The sequence below is a fragment of the Saccopteryx bilineata genome, chromosome 1 (genome assembly GCF_036850765.1).
Source record: "Saccopteryx bilineata isolate mSacBil1 chromosome 1, mSacBil1_pri_phased_curated, whole genome shotgun sequence".
NCBI classification, from domain to species: Eukaryota; Metazoa; Chordata; class Mammalia; order Chiroptera; family Emballonuridae; genus Saccopteryx; species Saccopteryx bilineata.
Genome location: NC_089490.1, coordinates 380,143,758 through 380,160,375, shown reverse-complemented (window position 1 = coordinate 380,160,375; position 16,618 = coordinate 380,143,758). Strand labels below are relative to the sequence as shown.

Sequence of the window (16,618 nt, the reverse complement as noted above, 5' to 3'; positions counted from 1 at the left end):
TGCAGAGTGAGAAGGGAACCCACAGAGATTTAATACCTTCAGGAGTCTATAAAACCCTAGGTTTATATATGCTAGTCAAATAAAAGAAATTAAAGTAAACATAAGTTGGTTTGAGTTAAAGGTCATTAAATAACACGAAGATAAGAGGTAAGATCACTTGGACCCAGATATCAAATAAAATGCCGAGATTAAACAACAATGGGTTGTAAAACAAGAAAAACCCACCTTTCCCCTCCCTCATGGGTCAAAGGCAGTTTAAGACAATGAAAAAAATATTTTCTAAATTTGAAGTCCCCAAATTTGAAGAGGAGCCCAAATGTCAAATATCAAGTACTGCACACTTGCACGGTTTCACAATGGCAGCTAACGGTACCATGCAATTAGAACCTGGGGCTGGGGGGGAACACAGTATAATTTCTTAACAGAGCTGGACGATGAATCCAGATGTTGGAGATTATGATTTCCTAGATGCAAAAGAATTTATGCCAGGAGATTAAAGAGTAAAATTAATTTATGTCTTTCTCTGTTTGCAATGTGTGCAGCTTATTATTTGTGCACATTGTGATGCATGGTAATTACAATGCTGAAAATAATGTGCAACATGTGACCACTGTAAAGTTGAAAAGGGGGGCATTTGTCATATATTAGTCTGCACATCTGGTTCTATCATAGTTGCCACATGATTAATATAGGAATATATTACAGCGAAATCCCTTTATATCAAAGTTTTATTTGCCAGGAAATAGAATACTTTTCTTCCCTCTCTCTCTACTTTTCTCCATATTCTATGCTGAACTCTGAAATTTCCCACACTAGGGTTCATTTCAGTGAGCAGTACAGGGAATCTGTTCTTGTCTTTGTCCAATTCTGTAAGTTCCAGTCACAACTGGGATATATAATATATACATGCGCCCTTTGTTTTAAAAGCACATCCACAAGGGAGAAACCCTAAAGCTCATTCTAAAACCAGGCAGGGCATCAGATACATAAAGCAGTTGAAAGTACAAGAATTAAATTCTAAATTTTAAACTCCCATTTATTGAAATATAAGTTTGTTTAGTATATTTACACCACATTTTATGCACATATATACATAGTAGGCAAATTTTGTCAAATAAAAAAGTTTTTCTTAATACAAAATTAAAATAAAAACAAAGTAAAGTGCATGAAACTGATTTTTTTTTTTTTCTTCTGGTGAACATCATCATTGTCAAAATTTTGGTCGATTGGGGCAAGGGGGGAGAAATTCATTATGTGACTCAGTGCACACAGCCAGTCGAACATTTGTAGCCTTCGGGCCAAAATGACAAGTAAAGAACAAGTCAGATACACAGTCAGGATCTGCAGGACTCCCCAGGTTCTGAAGGTCCTGCTCTCTTTGTCCTATCCGGATCCGTTCCCCAGCTCTTAACAGTGATCTCACCATCACCAGCTGGAACAAAGGGAGAACACAGGAAGGGGGCTCCACCAGCCAGTGTCACAGCCCTCTCCGGCTGCCAGCGCTGCTGCGTTTGATAGGAAACTGCAGAATTAGCTCAAAGGCTCAGATGGAAGTTATTCTTTTTGGGAAAGGTGGGGGTGGGGGTAGAGCAAGGAATGGGATGCATCTCCCACAGAGACGGCCACGGGGGGGGGGGGGGCGGCGGGGGCAAACTCCGGCAGCCAGTTTCTCGCGATCCAAACTCCCTCCTGGCCCAGGGAAGAATCTTTCTATAGGCTTGGTGGAGAGGAGGTTATACTCCTCACCTCGGCGAGTTCTCCCAGAACTTCGAAAGGAAAACAGCGTGAAACTGAGAGAAAGGGGCAGGTAGACAAAACTGAAGTTTTTAACCGCCTTTCCGCTCACGCCGCTGGCTGGGCGTTGGCTGGCTGGTCCCAGGCAAGCGGCAGAGGCGACAGCCTTTCCCCTATCATCCACTCCCCAGCCTGGGGTCTCTCTCTCTCTCTCTCTTCCTCAGGGTCATGCTAAGTCCCAGGTCGGCGGCCGTACTTGGCCTTACAGTGCAAAATATGCTTGGCGAGGAAGTCGAGGCGCCGCTGCAGCAGCTGAGCGTGGAGGTCGGCGAGCTCGGCCAGCTCCGGGAAGCGAGGCTCGTGGTGCTGGTAAAGGCGCAGCAGCCGAGCGGCAGCGTCCTGGCCGCGGTGCAGCTCCAACACTCGCCGCGCTGTCCGCTCTCGGAACACACACACTGACAGCAGCAGTGGCTCATTATACTTATCCCACATGCCCGCCACTCGGTAGCCGTGCACCAAGCCCGCTTCGTTGTCCAGAAAGACCAGCGCCCCGCCGGGGCCGCGGTGCAGGTTGCTCGTGGCGCGCTGCATGACGCGCGGGTCCCACTGCAGGCTGAAGAGGTTGCTGACCAGCCGGTCGAAGTTGGCCGTCAGGTAGTCGAAGAGGATTAAGTCAGTCCATTGCACCAGGTCCACCAGCTCCGCCTGGCTGCGGTTGGCTAGCTCACCCCCGGAGGCGCGCAGGGGCCGCAGATGACCGTCCTCCGAGCGCCAGGGCGCGGGCACCACCACGTCCGTGAGGTTGGGCAGCCAGCTCGTCAGGCTTACCACGCTGCCTTCGGCCCAGTGCGCCGCACGAAGCTCCTCCTGCACCTGCGCCCACTGCGCGCCCCGAGCCTCTACCCGGGCCAGCGCCAGCGGCGGCACGTGGCGCTGGAGACCCAGCAGACGAGCCAGGTAGTAGGACAGGACCTCGCCCTGTATCTGCTCCGGGTTAATGCCATACCGCACGCAGGCGCGGGTGCCGTCGGCGAAGCGCGCCAGACGGTTGGAGCTGCGTCCGCAGCCCCCGCGCTCCAGGGCCACTACCCGGGCGCCGCGCGCCGCCTCCAGCCACGCCGCTGCCTGGGCCTCCGAGAAGCCCCGGGGCACCTGCTCCTCCAAGCTGCGGCTCCAGAAGACGCCCCCGTGCACTACGGCGCGCTCTTCTGGCCAGGGCCGCCCCGCTGGCACGTGCCGCCTGCGCTCACCCGGGGGCTCCCAGGGCGGGCCGTCTGCGCCGGCCGCCAAGGTGAGCAGCGCCCGGAAAGTTTTCAGGGAGCCGCCGCGGGCGTCCCGCGCCGGGAGCGGGGGCTGAAGGAAGCCAGCCGCGGACTCCGGGCCGCCGCTCCCGGCCTGGCGCCGCGGGGTTCGGTCTTTGGGCGGCTGGGAGGCGGGTAGCTCCGTCCGCGGCGGCAGAAGCCGGCCCCACAGCGCCAGCAGCGAGCCCAGCACCAGCAGCCAGAGTCCAGCAGTGGTGGCGGCGCCCCGCATCCTCCTGCCCATGCTCCTCTGGCTGCGCCGGTGTTGCCGCTGCTTTAAGCCGAGCCCGGGCGCCCGGGTCCCGGCGGCGAGGCGGGCCCGGCAGCTTGTTGACTCCGGGGCTCCGGGCGCTTCAGCCCCATCGCGGCCGTGAGGCGGTGCGGGGCCCTGCCTGGCGCTGGGAACTCGCTTCGCCGCCGCTTCCCAGCTGCTTTTGTATTTCGCTGTGAGACCCTCCGGCGGGCGCGATTCACAGGCGTCCGGACCACGTGGGAGCGAGGGGGATCCCCCTCCCCCTCCTCTGCCGCCGCTCCCCGCCCCCCACTCCTCCGCCCCCTTCCCCTCCTCTTCCCCTTAAAGCGGCAATGGCTCTTCCAAGCCGGAGAGGCGGCCCACACTCGGTCGCAGACTTAGGGGCCGGGAGGAAACCGGGCTGGCGGCGCCCTGGCGGGGGCGTCGGAGAAACCACTCCTGATCTGGAGTCGGGCGGGTTGCGAGGGACGCGCCCCGGGCTCTCGCGGGGGTTGGAGTGGTCGCGGGGGTCTCTTGGCCTGAGCAGCACCTGGCCTCCTCCAAACTTCAAACTAAGCCACTCCGCGCTCCGGGCGCCGCCTGGCGAGGATTAGGGCGGGTCCCTTTGCCTTCTCAGTTTCCGACGGTGTGATTCACTCAGCCTTATGTAAATCTCTGGGAATTTCTCTGAGCCACGGAGGATGTTACTCAAGAGGGAACAGGAACCATTTGTAGCAAACAGCTTGGAACCGACACCCAGTTTCCCGGGCGCGCTCACTAGGACTGGTCACTGCGCTTTGAGGCGGGTTGCTCCGCCTTGCCCAAGGGACTCCCATGGAATTAAACCTTGTTGTGCAAGTAGAACACCTAGGTCAGCTCCCCATTCATTTGTTCATCCATTCAACAAAGCGTGTGCCCCCAGTTCTGGTCTCAGTAAAATCCACAGATCCAGGTCCTCACGGGCAATGGAGCTTATATTCTAGGGGGATGTTCAAGTAAGTTGCTATGAGAGCATTATAACCCAGGATGCGACCTAGCGCGGAGAAGAAAGGGGTGTCGGACTATCTCTCTAAAGAAATGATACTATGCTATGAGGAAACAGGCACAGAGCAGAAGTAGCTTTTGCTCAAGATCCCACAGTTAGCAAGGGGAGAAATGAAAACTCAAACTAGGGTCTCCTGACAGTATGCCACTTGATTTTTTCCCTCCGTCAAGAAAGTTTCATATTTTTATCAAGTTGGTATTATTCGTGCGCGCTCTCTCTCTCTTTTATTGTGATTTAATCAATCACTTTATTCCTCAAATGTGATTTTTTCAATTCAACAAATGAAGAAGATCCCTATATTGCATTTGAATTAATGGTGTTGTGCTTTAAGGGAAAAAAATTGTTGAGGGGGGAATAAAGGAGCAAAAACTAAGAACACAAAAATAAATAACAAAACAACAAACCACATTGTCTTCCAGAGACCTCTGGGTTCAGTCCACTAGGAAAGCTCTTGGCTGACAATGGGTGTTCCTCCTTTCCTCTCGGTGCCAGTGTGTGTCCCAAGATCCAAACTAAAATTCCCAGGTAAGACATATGATTGCTAATAGAGTGGAATCCACCTCCTGAAAGCAGGAATTTTAAATCTGTCTCTTTAACCGTGTTTCTTTTTCTCTCTTTTTCTCTCCCATCAGCTGCCCATGGAGGTGGAGGAATTTCAATTGTCTGTGGTCATCAGCTGGCACCTAGTATACTTTAGTCACCAAAGAATGAATATTCTGTAGTTATAGGGCGGACACCCTAATGTCTGTGGCTGAGCAGAGGCATCAGACCACAGGGGGGTCTTCTGGCACTGACCCAGTATACCCTTAAGTGTTTCCATGGTGATCTTTGTTGCATCTGTTCTACCCCATACAGTGGCTATATCATTGCCTTTTTATAGATCTTATCTGATGATGAGATTACTATTGCTCCCATAGGGACATATCAAAACATTAATTCGTGGGAGGATACTGTCTTCCTGCTCTGTGCAAACTCCTTACCCCTAACTTTCCCTAGACAGCAGGGACTATGTTTTATCAACTTTCCATCTCTCTTCAACATCTAACATAGTATATTATACTAAAGAGGGGCTCAATAAATTCAATTTAATTTTTTTGTCTTTTCCTTTAACTTCTGTTGAGAATTTTTTATTTATTTATTTATTTAATGCATTGCTTTCAGTTTGGGTAAAGTATAAGCAAGATCTCCACCTTGTGGGTATAAGGAGAATATCATCTAATTAGAGAAAAGATACATTTTAAATGAAACAATTGTTTAAGTTAAATTCTGAGACTATTAGGTAGCTATCATGATCCACAGGGTGTCTTAGGTGCTGTGGGGAAATCCGAAGTGGTTGGTGTCCCTGTCTTTTTAGCTGTTAACAAAAGCTATACATAACCACAGGGATAGTTCATTGTACACTCCATGAGGAACTTGTTTTCTCTCTTGTTTTATGGCTGCCTGACACTTAATGGTGTTCATTAACAATTTCCTGAATAAATCATTGGAATGTTAATGAGATTAAGTTCAGCGAGTAGCATATATATGAAGTCTTTAAAACAAACCTTACTATAAAAGGATACAAAATAAGAACTTTCACATATTCTAAAAGGAAAAATGTATCGGTGGATCCTTTGATTAATGTAAGAGGAAGCACAAGATTTTGAGTCTGGGAAGGCCTTAAACCCGGTTACCCCAACTCCCAGAGTCTTCCAATTATATGCCTGGTACTAATGAAGAAACTGAGTCTTACCGAGTTGGCTAAGATCTTACACTTCAGAAGACAGACCGACTTGATCCTAGAACCTTTACAGGCCTGCGTGCCCGGTGCATCAGAATAGGAGGCCCTAACAGGAACTTGGACAAGTTCATTGGCATGAAGAGTTACAGAAAAGCAAAGGAATAAATCAAAAACAGAAATAAAAAACAAACCCACCCTCAAGCACAGTTTTAAAGTGGTATCTGATTGTTTTAGACCGTGTTTAAAAGCACTCTTCTGTTTACCTGTAAGATGATAGCATTCCCTCTCTCCTTAGCTTCCTGGCTTGAGGACACCCCACCACACACCCGTGGCCAAGCCACTGTGGCCCTGGAGTAACACAGTCAGTAGTCACAGTGTGTAATCCTGGGCCCATCTGCCCCTCTGGCAATTGCTTGGGGAGATGCTGCTCATCCCTCATTACTTGGGCACTGATTTTCACCTTGAAAACTTTCTTGATATAAATCCTCAAAGCTCCTCCCTGAGCCTCGACTTCCAATTGCCTCAAACTCTTCCACGGTCCTGTTTGAAGAATGGTCTGGTTCATACAACAGAGCCTCCTGGGGAAGAGAAGGGAGGAGGAGTTGAGGGTTGGGAGCAGGGCAGCAGGCTTGGACTTGGAACATTTTCCAGTTCTGGTGTTTCCAGTTTCTGGCTGTTTTCTTTCTGACTAGTTATTTCCCTTCTGTGAGTGTCAGTTTCTGCGTCTGAGAAATGAGGATAGAAAATCCTACCTCACACACTGTTATGAAGTTCTAGTGAGATATTCATAATCACCCCAACAACACGAGCTGCAAACACTTACTGAGTGCTTATGATGAGCTTGGCCTAGGATTTTTAACCTTCCTAACGGGTATCATAGTCCTCATTCTACAGATGGGAAAACTGATGACTTAGCCAGTAATTGACCTGAAGTCAAGTAAATATTAGGGCAGAAATTCAAGAACAATGCAGGCAAAACTTTTTGCAAGTTATAAACGGATAGAAAAATGTCAAATGTAAAAGAACTATTGCATTAAGTAAAGCACACTCAACTCAGATTAAATTTTGCTTTGAAATGTTGTCTGGGCTTGTTACTAAGGGAAACGGTTAAGAGCATGAACTCTGAAGCCATTTTGGGTTTAAAACTCACGAGGTGTGTGACTTTGAGTAAGTTACAGGACCTGTCTGGGCCTCAGTGTACTCATCTATAACATGCAGTAATGATAATATTGGCATTCATAATAATAATTACAACAATTATGTAACATCTGATAATCATAATTAATTAATAGTAACAAACCTATAGCTTATTGTAATGATCAAATTAGCCCCTACCAAGTACTTAAAAGACTGTCTAAAAGTTCACTATTTTTACTGTTTTGTTCCGCCCTTTTCTTCCATGTCACTGTTTCATTGTTCACATAGGGGTCCCCTCCCTTTCCTGTAGCTGTCCTCCAGTAAGCATCACTGGGGTCTTGAGAGACCTAATAAAGTGGCACCTGGCCCAGTGCATCTACTGATGCCCCAGATTAGCACCTTCCCTGAAAATGTTGCTCTTTTTCTTCCCCAGCAGGACCCTACCTCAGTTCCCGTGCGCTCTTCTTGAAAGCCTGCAGTCTCCAGCGAGCCAGAGCTTCCTGTCACTGCTCTGCCTCGTTCATTCCCAACCTTTTCTGGGCCTTCTGGGTTACAAGTCCCTTCCAGGGATAGAGGCTTCCAAACACACCCTTCTAGAGGCTCCTGCAGAAAGGAAGAGAGAGAAAGACCATGTCGGGGAGAGGACTGCAATATGCCTTGAGACTGGGTATGACTCCTGCTTCAGCCATTACCAGCTCTGTGACCTTGGACAGCTTCCTGACCTCTCTGGGTCGGTTTCATTATCTGCGTCTCCCTCTTTTTCATTCTTTCTCCCTGTTAGGGTACATTATTTATCTACTTAGAGAACATTTCCTTTTCTTTATTTTTTTATTTTTATTTTATTTTATTTTTTGTATTTCTCTATTTGACCACGATCTGGGTCTTCCCAGAATTGCTTAAATGATCTCATCTTTACATACTTGGCTATCATGGGCAGGTGTGTACATACCTAATTCCAGGTAAATCCTACTGGACAGCTAGAAAGAGGTTAGGAAATGTAATAGCCCTCACAGTTAACCTGTATACCTGAATAAGTTCCATTTTAAAGAACACACTATGGGCCCTGGCTGTATGGCTCAGTGGATAGGGCATTGTCGCCAGTGTGCCGAGGTCATGGGTTCGATCCCCTGTCAGGGCACATATGAGAAGCAACCAGTGAGTGTGCAATGAAGTGTAACAACGAGATGATGCCTCTCTTTCTTTCTCTCTCTGTCTCTCTCAAGTCAATGGAAAAATTAAAAAAAGAAAAAACACTCTGTTCTGGAAAGAAAGTCAAGGTTGACACGAACCCTTAATTTATGGGGAGACTAACATTTTTATGATGCTCCTTATTCCGTGTAGTTCTCTTTTTCTCTTTGTGACCTGCTTTTGAAAAAGGTTGCTATAGCCTAGAGACTAGAATATGTTCGAGACCAGAATCTAAAGGTTAGAGCATTGGTGAATTAATTTAGTAAATTTTAGGGCAGCCGCAGACACATATCTCGGTCACGTATCATCACACCCTGGTTAATAGGAGTTGATGGTAAAAATTCCGGACTGGGCATTTGGGGACATGAGTTTCTTTCTCTACTATAATTTAGTTCAGCTGACATTTATTATTCACATGTTAAAGGCCAAAGAACTGGGCACTAAGTGACGGGGCATCGGATTTTCTCTTGTCCTCAGGCCTGCATCAGGGAGTGCCGGCTGTCTCCTCTTCCCTTTCCACCTTCCCTTCTCCTCGGTGGCCCATACCCCTCCCCGCTGCCTGGGGCTGGAGGGGAGGCTGAGGCCTGAGCGGGCTAACCCAGTCCTGGTGCTTTCAGTCCCCTCACCCGCGGCGTTTGGGGTAGGCTTAGTCATAAGCGCGTGGCGCCATTCTGGCTGATGAGACCTGAAGGAAAGAAAGTCCACAGGGAGGTTTCTGGAAATGATGTTTGTGCTATGACAAAAAGTCACAGAGAAAAATATTTTCTCCGTAGTTCAGGTCCAGAGTTGAGGCCTGGAATTGGGGCAGTTATTGTGTAAGTGCATATAGTGAAGGTGGCTGGGCAGAAAGATGGAAGGAGTGTGGGTCTTTGTGAGGTCGCCCAGGCTCTGGATTAGTCCCCTCTGGAGCTGCCCGTCCTCTGGGCTTCCACTGTGGTTTAACCCACTCTGAGTTGTGGGGTCTGTTGCTCGCAGCCATCAGATCCTGAAGGATACATCTCTTACATAGGAGCCCACCAACTAAAAACGGAACTAGCATGTAAACAGACGTCTCCATCACACCTGTGCTACTGGTGAGGCAGCGTGGCGAAGTCTTTTTAGAACGTGTGTTCTGCGGCCAGGCGGAATCTCGCACCTACTGTGCTTCCTTGGGGAAGTCCCTGAATCTCTCTGGACCTGTTAACTAGTCTGGAAAACGGAGATGATAATGGCACCTGCCTTATAATATTATTGGGTAGATGAAATGTGCATCAACCCCTTAGCAAGTGCTCAGTAAATCTTATCGATTAGAAACAGACACAACATGAGGGCGTTGAGGAGGAGGGAGCAACAAATTCTACTGGGGAAGTCCAGGAAGGCTTCACCAGGGGGGACAGGTGTGGAGTCTTGAAGGTCAAAAGGGGTTTGCAGGTGGCAGCCTGGGGGAGCAGCGGGCACAGCAGGTGAGCCCAGCAGCCCTGTGCCACATCTTTCAGGAGCTCAGCGTCCTCTGTCCTTAAAAAATGCTTAGGTGTGTTGGATTAGCTCAGTCTTCTTTTCCTAAAGAAACAAATCTCAGGTCCCCTGCCTCGATTGAGAAGTGCCAGATCAGAGACTCTCCACGGCCCCCTCGCCACGCCGCTCTGACTGTCTCAACCCACCCTGAAGAAACTCACTCCACTGCAGGCGGCGGCTCTCCGGCAGGCTTTGTGGGTTTCTCTGTGCGTGGCCGCCCAGCGCCTACTCCAGCGTGCAGTTAGCCACGCTGCCCTTCCTCGGCTTCTCGCGGCCCTGCGCGGCTCATCCATCAGGTGGATGCTGAAGCTTAATTAAACTTGTAAAGCTTTCTGATTTCCTCAGATGAAAGGTGGCCCATGAGTACATACCAGGTTTTTATTTTGGTGGCTCCTGCCAAAGGGTTATTATAAATAGGACTTAGTGCATTGTGGCTGAGCTCTTAGGGTGATAATGTGTCAAGACCAATCGTGGCTGCCGAGAGCAGAGATATTATCATAATGGTTTCATCATAGGCGGTGGGTGTTAATGGAAGTGGCTATGGGGGAAAAAAAAAAGAGTTCTGCAGGCAGCCAAGCCGGGATAGAGGTGGCTGCCAGTGAAATATTCGCCGCTTTTGGGACCTCCGTCATAATCATTAGCTATATTAGCCTCGGAGCCATTTTTTTCCTGCCATCTCTCCTACACCAGACTCAAACTCAAATAAAAAATGGATGCCTTAACTCCAAATGAAAATATGTTCCTTTGCTGCTTTTTAAAATCCATTTACATTAAAATGATGGCCAGCAGGTAAGTAATTTATAACTGGGGGATCGCTGCTGCCTTGCAGACGAGTGTCACGAGAATGGCGAGCAGGCTCAGTGGGAGACAGCGGGACCCCCAGAGCTGGGAAAAGCCCTTGCCATTGGACTAAAAGAAGCTGCAGAGGCAAAGGGTGACTTACGGAGGTGTGCTGGTGGGGACAGCGGTCGGAGCAATAGATAGCTTCGTGTTGGAGTGACGAGGTAGGTGAGGAGCACTGGGAAGCTCTTGAGCAATGCAGTCCTGGTTAAGGATGTGCTAGCTTCCTGGGTCCCAGGTTTCATTGACTAAAATCAGTTTTCTGCGTTCCGTGGGCAGACCATCAATATAGATGATGATCATGGCAATGATGATGACAGTGATGGTGATGATGACAACAATGGTGCAACTCTCTTGTTAGGACCTTTGCTACTCTTTTGATATCCGGTTAATCTTGACCCAGATTCCTATTCCATGGCCTGGGAGGGTTCAGAGACTTGCCCTTTATTTCCGAGAGCTCCCGAGGCTTGGTTCCTCAAGCTCGTCTCTTTGCGCTCACTTCCTGCTCCCATACCTGTTGCTTTGGCTCCGACATGCATTAACATGGGTGTGAAGTTCAGTGCCTTACCACTCCCTACCTCACCAAATCCACTGGGACCAGATAGGAGTTTAGCGACTTTACTGAAGATTGCAGGGACAGGGGATCTTCCAGAAGGTTGTGCATCATCACCGTGCAAGGCCTTTCTTTGCCATCAAGCTGCCCTTTCTCTTCTCTCTCTCTTCCTCTCTCCTTTGTGGATAAAAATGCAAAATTTCTCTCTTTCTTCATATAACTCAGGGCTGGCTCCCATTCGGGCCTCCTCAAGATCTCAGATTCCACCTCCGGTCAACAGACTGTCAAGTTTTCTCTTGTAATCGGACAGGGAAGGAGAGTCTGGTGGATACGACTGAACATCCCCAGGGTACTCACTACATGAAAGGCAGTATGCCGAGAGCTTGCCAAGCCCTCAGTCCTTAGGACCTCCCCTGCCCCTGCCCGCAGAGGTATTTTTTATTTTATCCAGTTAAATCTTGACCCAATATTATTTCCCCATTTCACTGATGGGAAAACTGTATCATTGTGAGAAATAAGACCTGGCCCAGGGGACTTCTGCTAAGTGATCTGGGAGGAATTCCAACTCTGGTCTGCCAGAAGACCAAGGTTATGTTAGCTGCAACACTATGTGGCCTGCTGGGGCTGAGAAACACCTTGGTGAATTAGCAAAGGGAGCTAGCTGTTCCTGGGAACCGGCTCTTCCTTGGTTCTACCACGTTATCTTACTCCGGGTATGTGAAACAGGCACTTACCTGCTTTCTTCTCTGTTTTGTGATTGAGCTCATCCACTGAGCCATATGTTGCAGCATGGAAAGCTCCCTGTTGTTAATATCTTACTGGGTGGTATAGGAGTGTTTGGAAACAAAGGAGGCTGATCTCATAGTCCTAGGGACTGCACTGTCACTGTCACTGTCTTGGGACTGGAATAGCCTGTGTAAGGGTGACATTGCAAGACTGCCCACCAGGAGGTTCCCTGGGGTTTTGCAGATTGCCACAGGGAAGCAGGGAAGGTGCCTTTGCGGGCCAGGAGTGTACGCTCCCCACCACGCACTGAGACTCCCTCCTGAATATCTCCAGTTCCTTTTCATCTCACCTGAGAAAATAAGGACAAAAGAAACCTCAAGGCCGTATCCTGCCTGCCTGATTTTAAAGAAGGGCAGCATTTTAGGGACAATATAGGCCTGAGGACTAGCAGGAGGGCTGAGGAATAATGACATATGGGTCCTTGCAGCCCTCTCTCCTGCCCTTCTGACTGGGTTTCCCAGCACCGTGCTGGGGAGGGAGCGTGCAGCCGGTGTCAGTGACTGTGTCTATGCGATGTAAGAGGAAGGTGAGCGTCGGAGGGTTGGGTGAGGAGCCCAGTGTGCACAGCTAGTTCCTGGCAGACCAGGAACTTGAATGCACTCCACCTGACTTCTGCCTCCGGGCTCTTCCATGACCTCCTTTGCTCGGTTCTGTTCACATCTGCAGACTCTAACACTACCTCCAGTTTTCCACATGGCTACATGTGTGTGTTACATGCATGTTATAATGCCCTCTAGAGCTGTAGTTAGCAGGGCAGAAAATGGAACTCAGGGACCATTCCTAAAATACTGGAATATTTAAAAGCTTTCTTCCCATCGAAGGGCACTTTCTGTTTCTCTTGTTAGCAGCTGTGATAGAAGTAGGAGGGAAATAAACTCAGGAGAGTTGGGGGAAAAGGTTTTGAAATATTTCTCTCTCTATTTCCCCCCCCCCTTTTTTTTGCTGGCCTGTTTCTATTGGTTCAAAAACAGAATTTCATTAAAGAGAGTCAGAGAGAGAAAGAAGGGGCCATCACTGATTATTGGATTATTTTCTAAGTGATTTTTTTGGGGTGGAGGAAGATCATAAAAGGGACTCTGAGATGGCAAAGAGGACATGGTAAGAAACAAAAGTTCTCTCTTGTTTCTCTGCTCCCAGGCATGGTGCCCTCGCTCACACAGGGCAAAACCCAGCCAGCAGGCCAATGCAAGGTACTTGACCTGGTCGTCTTTCTTCATTGAGAGGGTCATTTAGGCAGAGGTGGTGACAGAAATGCATGGCTGTTTAGGACCAGGAAGGGTAGCTGGACTCCATGGAAGTCTTCCTGCCTTTTGGGAAATGGAGTATTATTCTTGCCTCTCAGGAGTATTGTTAGAATTAAATGAGATACGGGATTAGATAAAATAGAGTGGACGAAGTTTCAATACAGGTTCTGGCATATAGTAGTATCTCCATAAATATTTAGAACCACACATCCAGCTGTCTAGAAACATGTCTGGGAGGATACATCCTAAAATGTCAACACTGTTATTCCTCAAGTAGGTGTCTAGGTGTGGGAGGCACTTTTTACCATATACATTTTAAATTTAGACATTATAGAGCATCTGGGAAAAGTATGCTGTGTAGCTATTAATGGGTGTGTGCGCGGAGGCTCAAGTTAAAATAAGATCAGATACAGAATAATAAAGAACGTGACATTTCAGTAACCCTGTCTTTGTGTGATTGTAAAATTTGTACTTACTACATTGGAATGAGCTGAGACGCCTCTGGTGGCAAGCAACGGAAACTGACTGGCTAAGTCAAGAAGCAAAAATTGGGATTTGTTGGGATCCTGGAATAGTTTTCAGCACCGATGGAAGAACTGAACATTGGGTGCTGGAGAGCAGCAGAGCTAAGCGGTCCCAGGTAGGTCAGCACTTTCTCGCAAAGGTGCAGGTACAAGGTGTCTCAGCTCCAGTTGCCTCTATTCAAGCTTTTGCATCCAGGGAGAGGGCAGGTAGTATATATATGGAAGCAGTTCTGTGCTGAACCCTCACTTTGTATATAGCACCTCAACACTTCTGCACTGATTTTTGAAAGATTACCATCTTTTTTTTTTTTTTTGTATTTTTCTGAAGTTGGAAATGGGGAGGCAGTCAGACAGACTCCCACATGCGCCCCACCGGGATCCACCCGGCATGCCCACCAGGGAGCGATGCTCTGCCCATCTGGGGCGTTGCTCTGCCGCAACCAGGGCCATTCTAGCACCTGAGGCGGAGGCCATGGAGCCATCCTCAGCACCTGGGCCAACTCTGCTCCAGTGGAGCCTCGGCTGCTGGAGGGGAAGAGAGAGACAGAGAGGAAGGAGAGGGGGAGGGGTGGAGAAGCAGATGGGCACTTCTCCTGTGTGCCCTGGCTGGGAATCGAACCCGGGACTCCTGCACGCCAGGCCGACGCTCTACCACAGAGCCAACTGGCCAGGGCCGAAAAATTACCATCTTGCTTTGCTTTTTTTTGTGTGTGTGTGATAGAGACAGAGAGGCAGAGAGAGGGACAGATAGGGACAGACAGAAAGGAAGGGAGATGAGAAGCATCAATTCTTTGTTGTTGCACCTCAATTGTTCATTGACTGCTTTCTCATATGTGCCTTGACTGGGGGGCTCCAGCAGAGTGAGTGACCCCTTGCTCAAGCCAGTGACCTTGGACTCAAGCCAGCAACCTTTGGGCTCAAGCCAGCAACCTTGCACTTCAAACCAGTGACCATGGGGTCATGTCTATGATCCCACGCTCAATCCAGTGAATCCCTGCTCAAACTGATGAGCCCGCACTCAAGCCAGTGACCTCAGGGTTTCGAACCTGGGTCCTCCGCATCCCAGTCTGACACTCTAGCTACTGTGCCACCACCTGGTCAGGCCATCTTGAATGACTTTTACACAATAATGAGAAAATGCTTAACAACTAGTAGAATAAGTAGAGCTGCGCTATTAGATCTCAACAGAATGTATGCTGTGCATCTTTTCTCAGGAGCCAATAAACATCAACCCGATGCAGTGTAATTTGTCATTCCCATGCCTGGTGACACATCACAGTGACACTTCTGCCTAAGATCTGAATGAATGTGGATTATGATGGCAAACATACCCACACAACAATAATAATACTTGTCCTCTTCGATCCAACAGTTAGCAGATCTAAAATCCCTAGAAATTTGTTTAGTGCTGCCTCTCTGATCAGGAAGGGAGTTTGAGACCTTTATGAGGGTAAAGTAATGGGGCATCTCTGATTTTTCCGTCCATAGCTATTGTTTTATGGTGACTGTGAGGCACACAGAGGGTATGCAGGGGTCTGTGTGTGAGTGAGTGTGTGTGTGAGTGAGTGAGTGTGTGTGAGTGTAAGAGACAGAGAGACAGAGACAGAATGAACATTTCATGGCCCTGGGGCAGGATGATTTAGCCCAGGGGTCTCAAACTCCCGGCCCGTGGGCCGCATGCGGCCCACCGAACAATTTTGTGCGGCCCGCAGACTAATCCACGAAGTTCAAAATATTTTGGATAAAATTAAGTAAGCCTAGGGGCCTACTTGTATTTTTCATTTCTCTAGCATCCTAGCTAGATATTAGCTTAGTTAACAGAGTTGTGATGCGAACTACAGTTTCTGGTCGTTTTGTGACACTGAGTAAACTGCATGTACGATTGTGCTTGTTGTACTGATTTTTTTTGTTTTCAACTGCAGTGAGAAAAGTGTTGCGTAACAGTTGCCTTTTGTAGACCTAGTGCGGCCCGCCTAATGGCTGTGATCTTGCTCTGCAGCCCACATGCTGAGTTGAGTTTGAGACCCCTGATTTAGCCAGTCCGGGATAAGGCAAGCTCAAACCGAGGCTGCATTTTCTATGCCGACCATCTGTGTTTCCCAGGAGAGAGGAGCGCAGCCAGGGCCTGCGAGGCTGAGGAAACCTGAGAAGCAGGGAGAGCGGCCAGTGGGAGAGGGCCTGGGGGCTGCTCTGTGTCCTAGTGATGGCCCAGCAACATCAACACCAAGGAGGCGGCCTCATCTCCTGTCAGCCCGCAAGCGCCCCTCCTGGTGTCAGGGTACCCTTTCCTAGGGCATCTACTCCTTCCTTGTGACTTTTTTTTTCTGGGGGTGAGTGTTGCTGGGGAAGGCGATCAGAAATGGCTTATTTGAAGGTAGAAGCCTCATCTCGAACAACCAGGGGTCGACTAATAACTGATGCCAGGGTGGAGAGAGCTGAAGTATATTGCTCAATTTGGCACAGCTTTGAAATGGTAGAAGTCAGATACAATCCTGGGCCAGTGTATCCTGAGTTGCCTGGTCCTAATAACTCCTTTTTCACGTTGGAAAGCTGGCTCAGAGGGACCCAAACCCAGCAGCTTGGCCACCAATCCCTGACTGCTCTGGGACCAGTCACAGAATGGAGAGCACCTCAGCCTTCACTACAGCAAATTGGGGGTTGTGATACGAGTGTTTGCTCCCAAAGCCAGCACCGTAATACCATAATTTGAAGCCAAGCCTTAGAGCCGGCTCTGTCTGGCATGGTTGGGAGACCACGACACCATGGACCGCCAGGGGGCTCAGACCCAGCGGGGAGAGCCTGGGAGGAGCGCTTTCTCCC

At 48.9% G+C, this 16,618-nt stretch overlaps 1 protein-coding gene across 1 annotated transcript; it reads right to left on the bottom strand.

Annotated features, from left to right (window-relative positions):
* Positions 1–1,015: 1,015 nt before the first annotated feature.
* FJX1 (four-jointed box kinase 1) lies at positions 1,016–3,540 on the bottom strand. The gene has a single exon (XM_066251276.1). The coding sequence runs from the start codon at positions 3,277–3,279 to the stop codon at positions 1,966–1,968; it is 1,314 nt and encodes a 437-aa protein (XP_066107373.1). The 5' UTR covers positions 3,280–3,540; the 3' UTR covers positions 1,016–1,965.
* Positions 3,541–16,618: the final 13,078 nt, after the last annotated feature.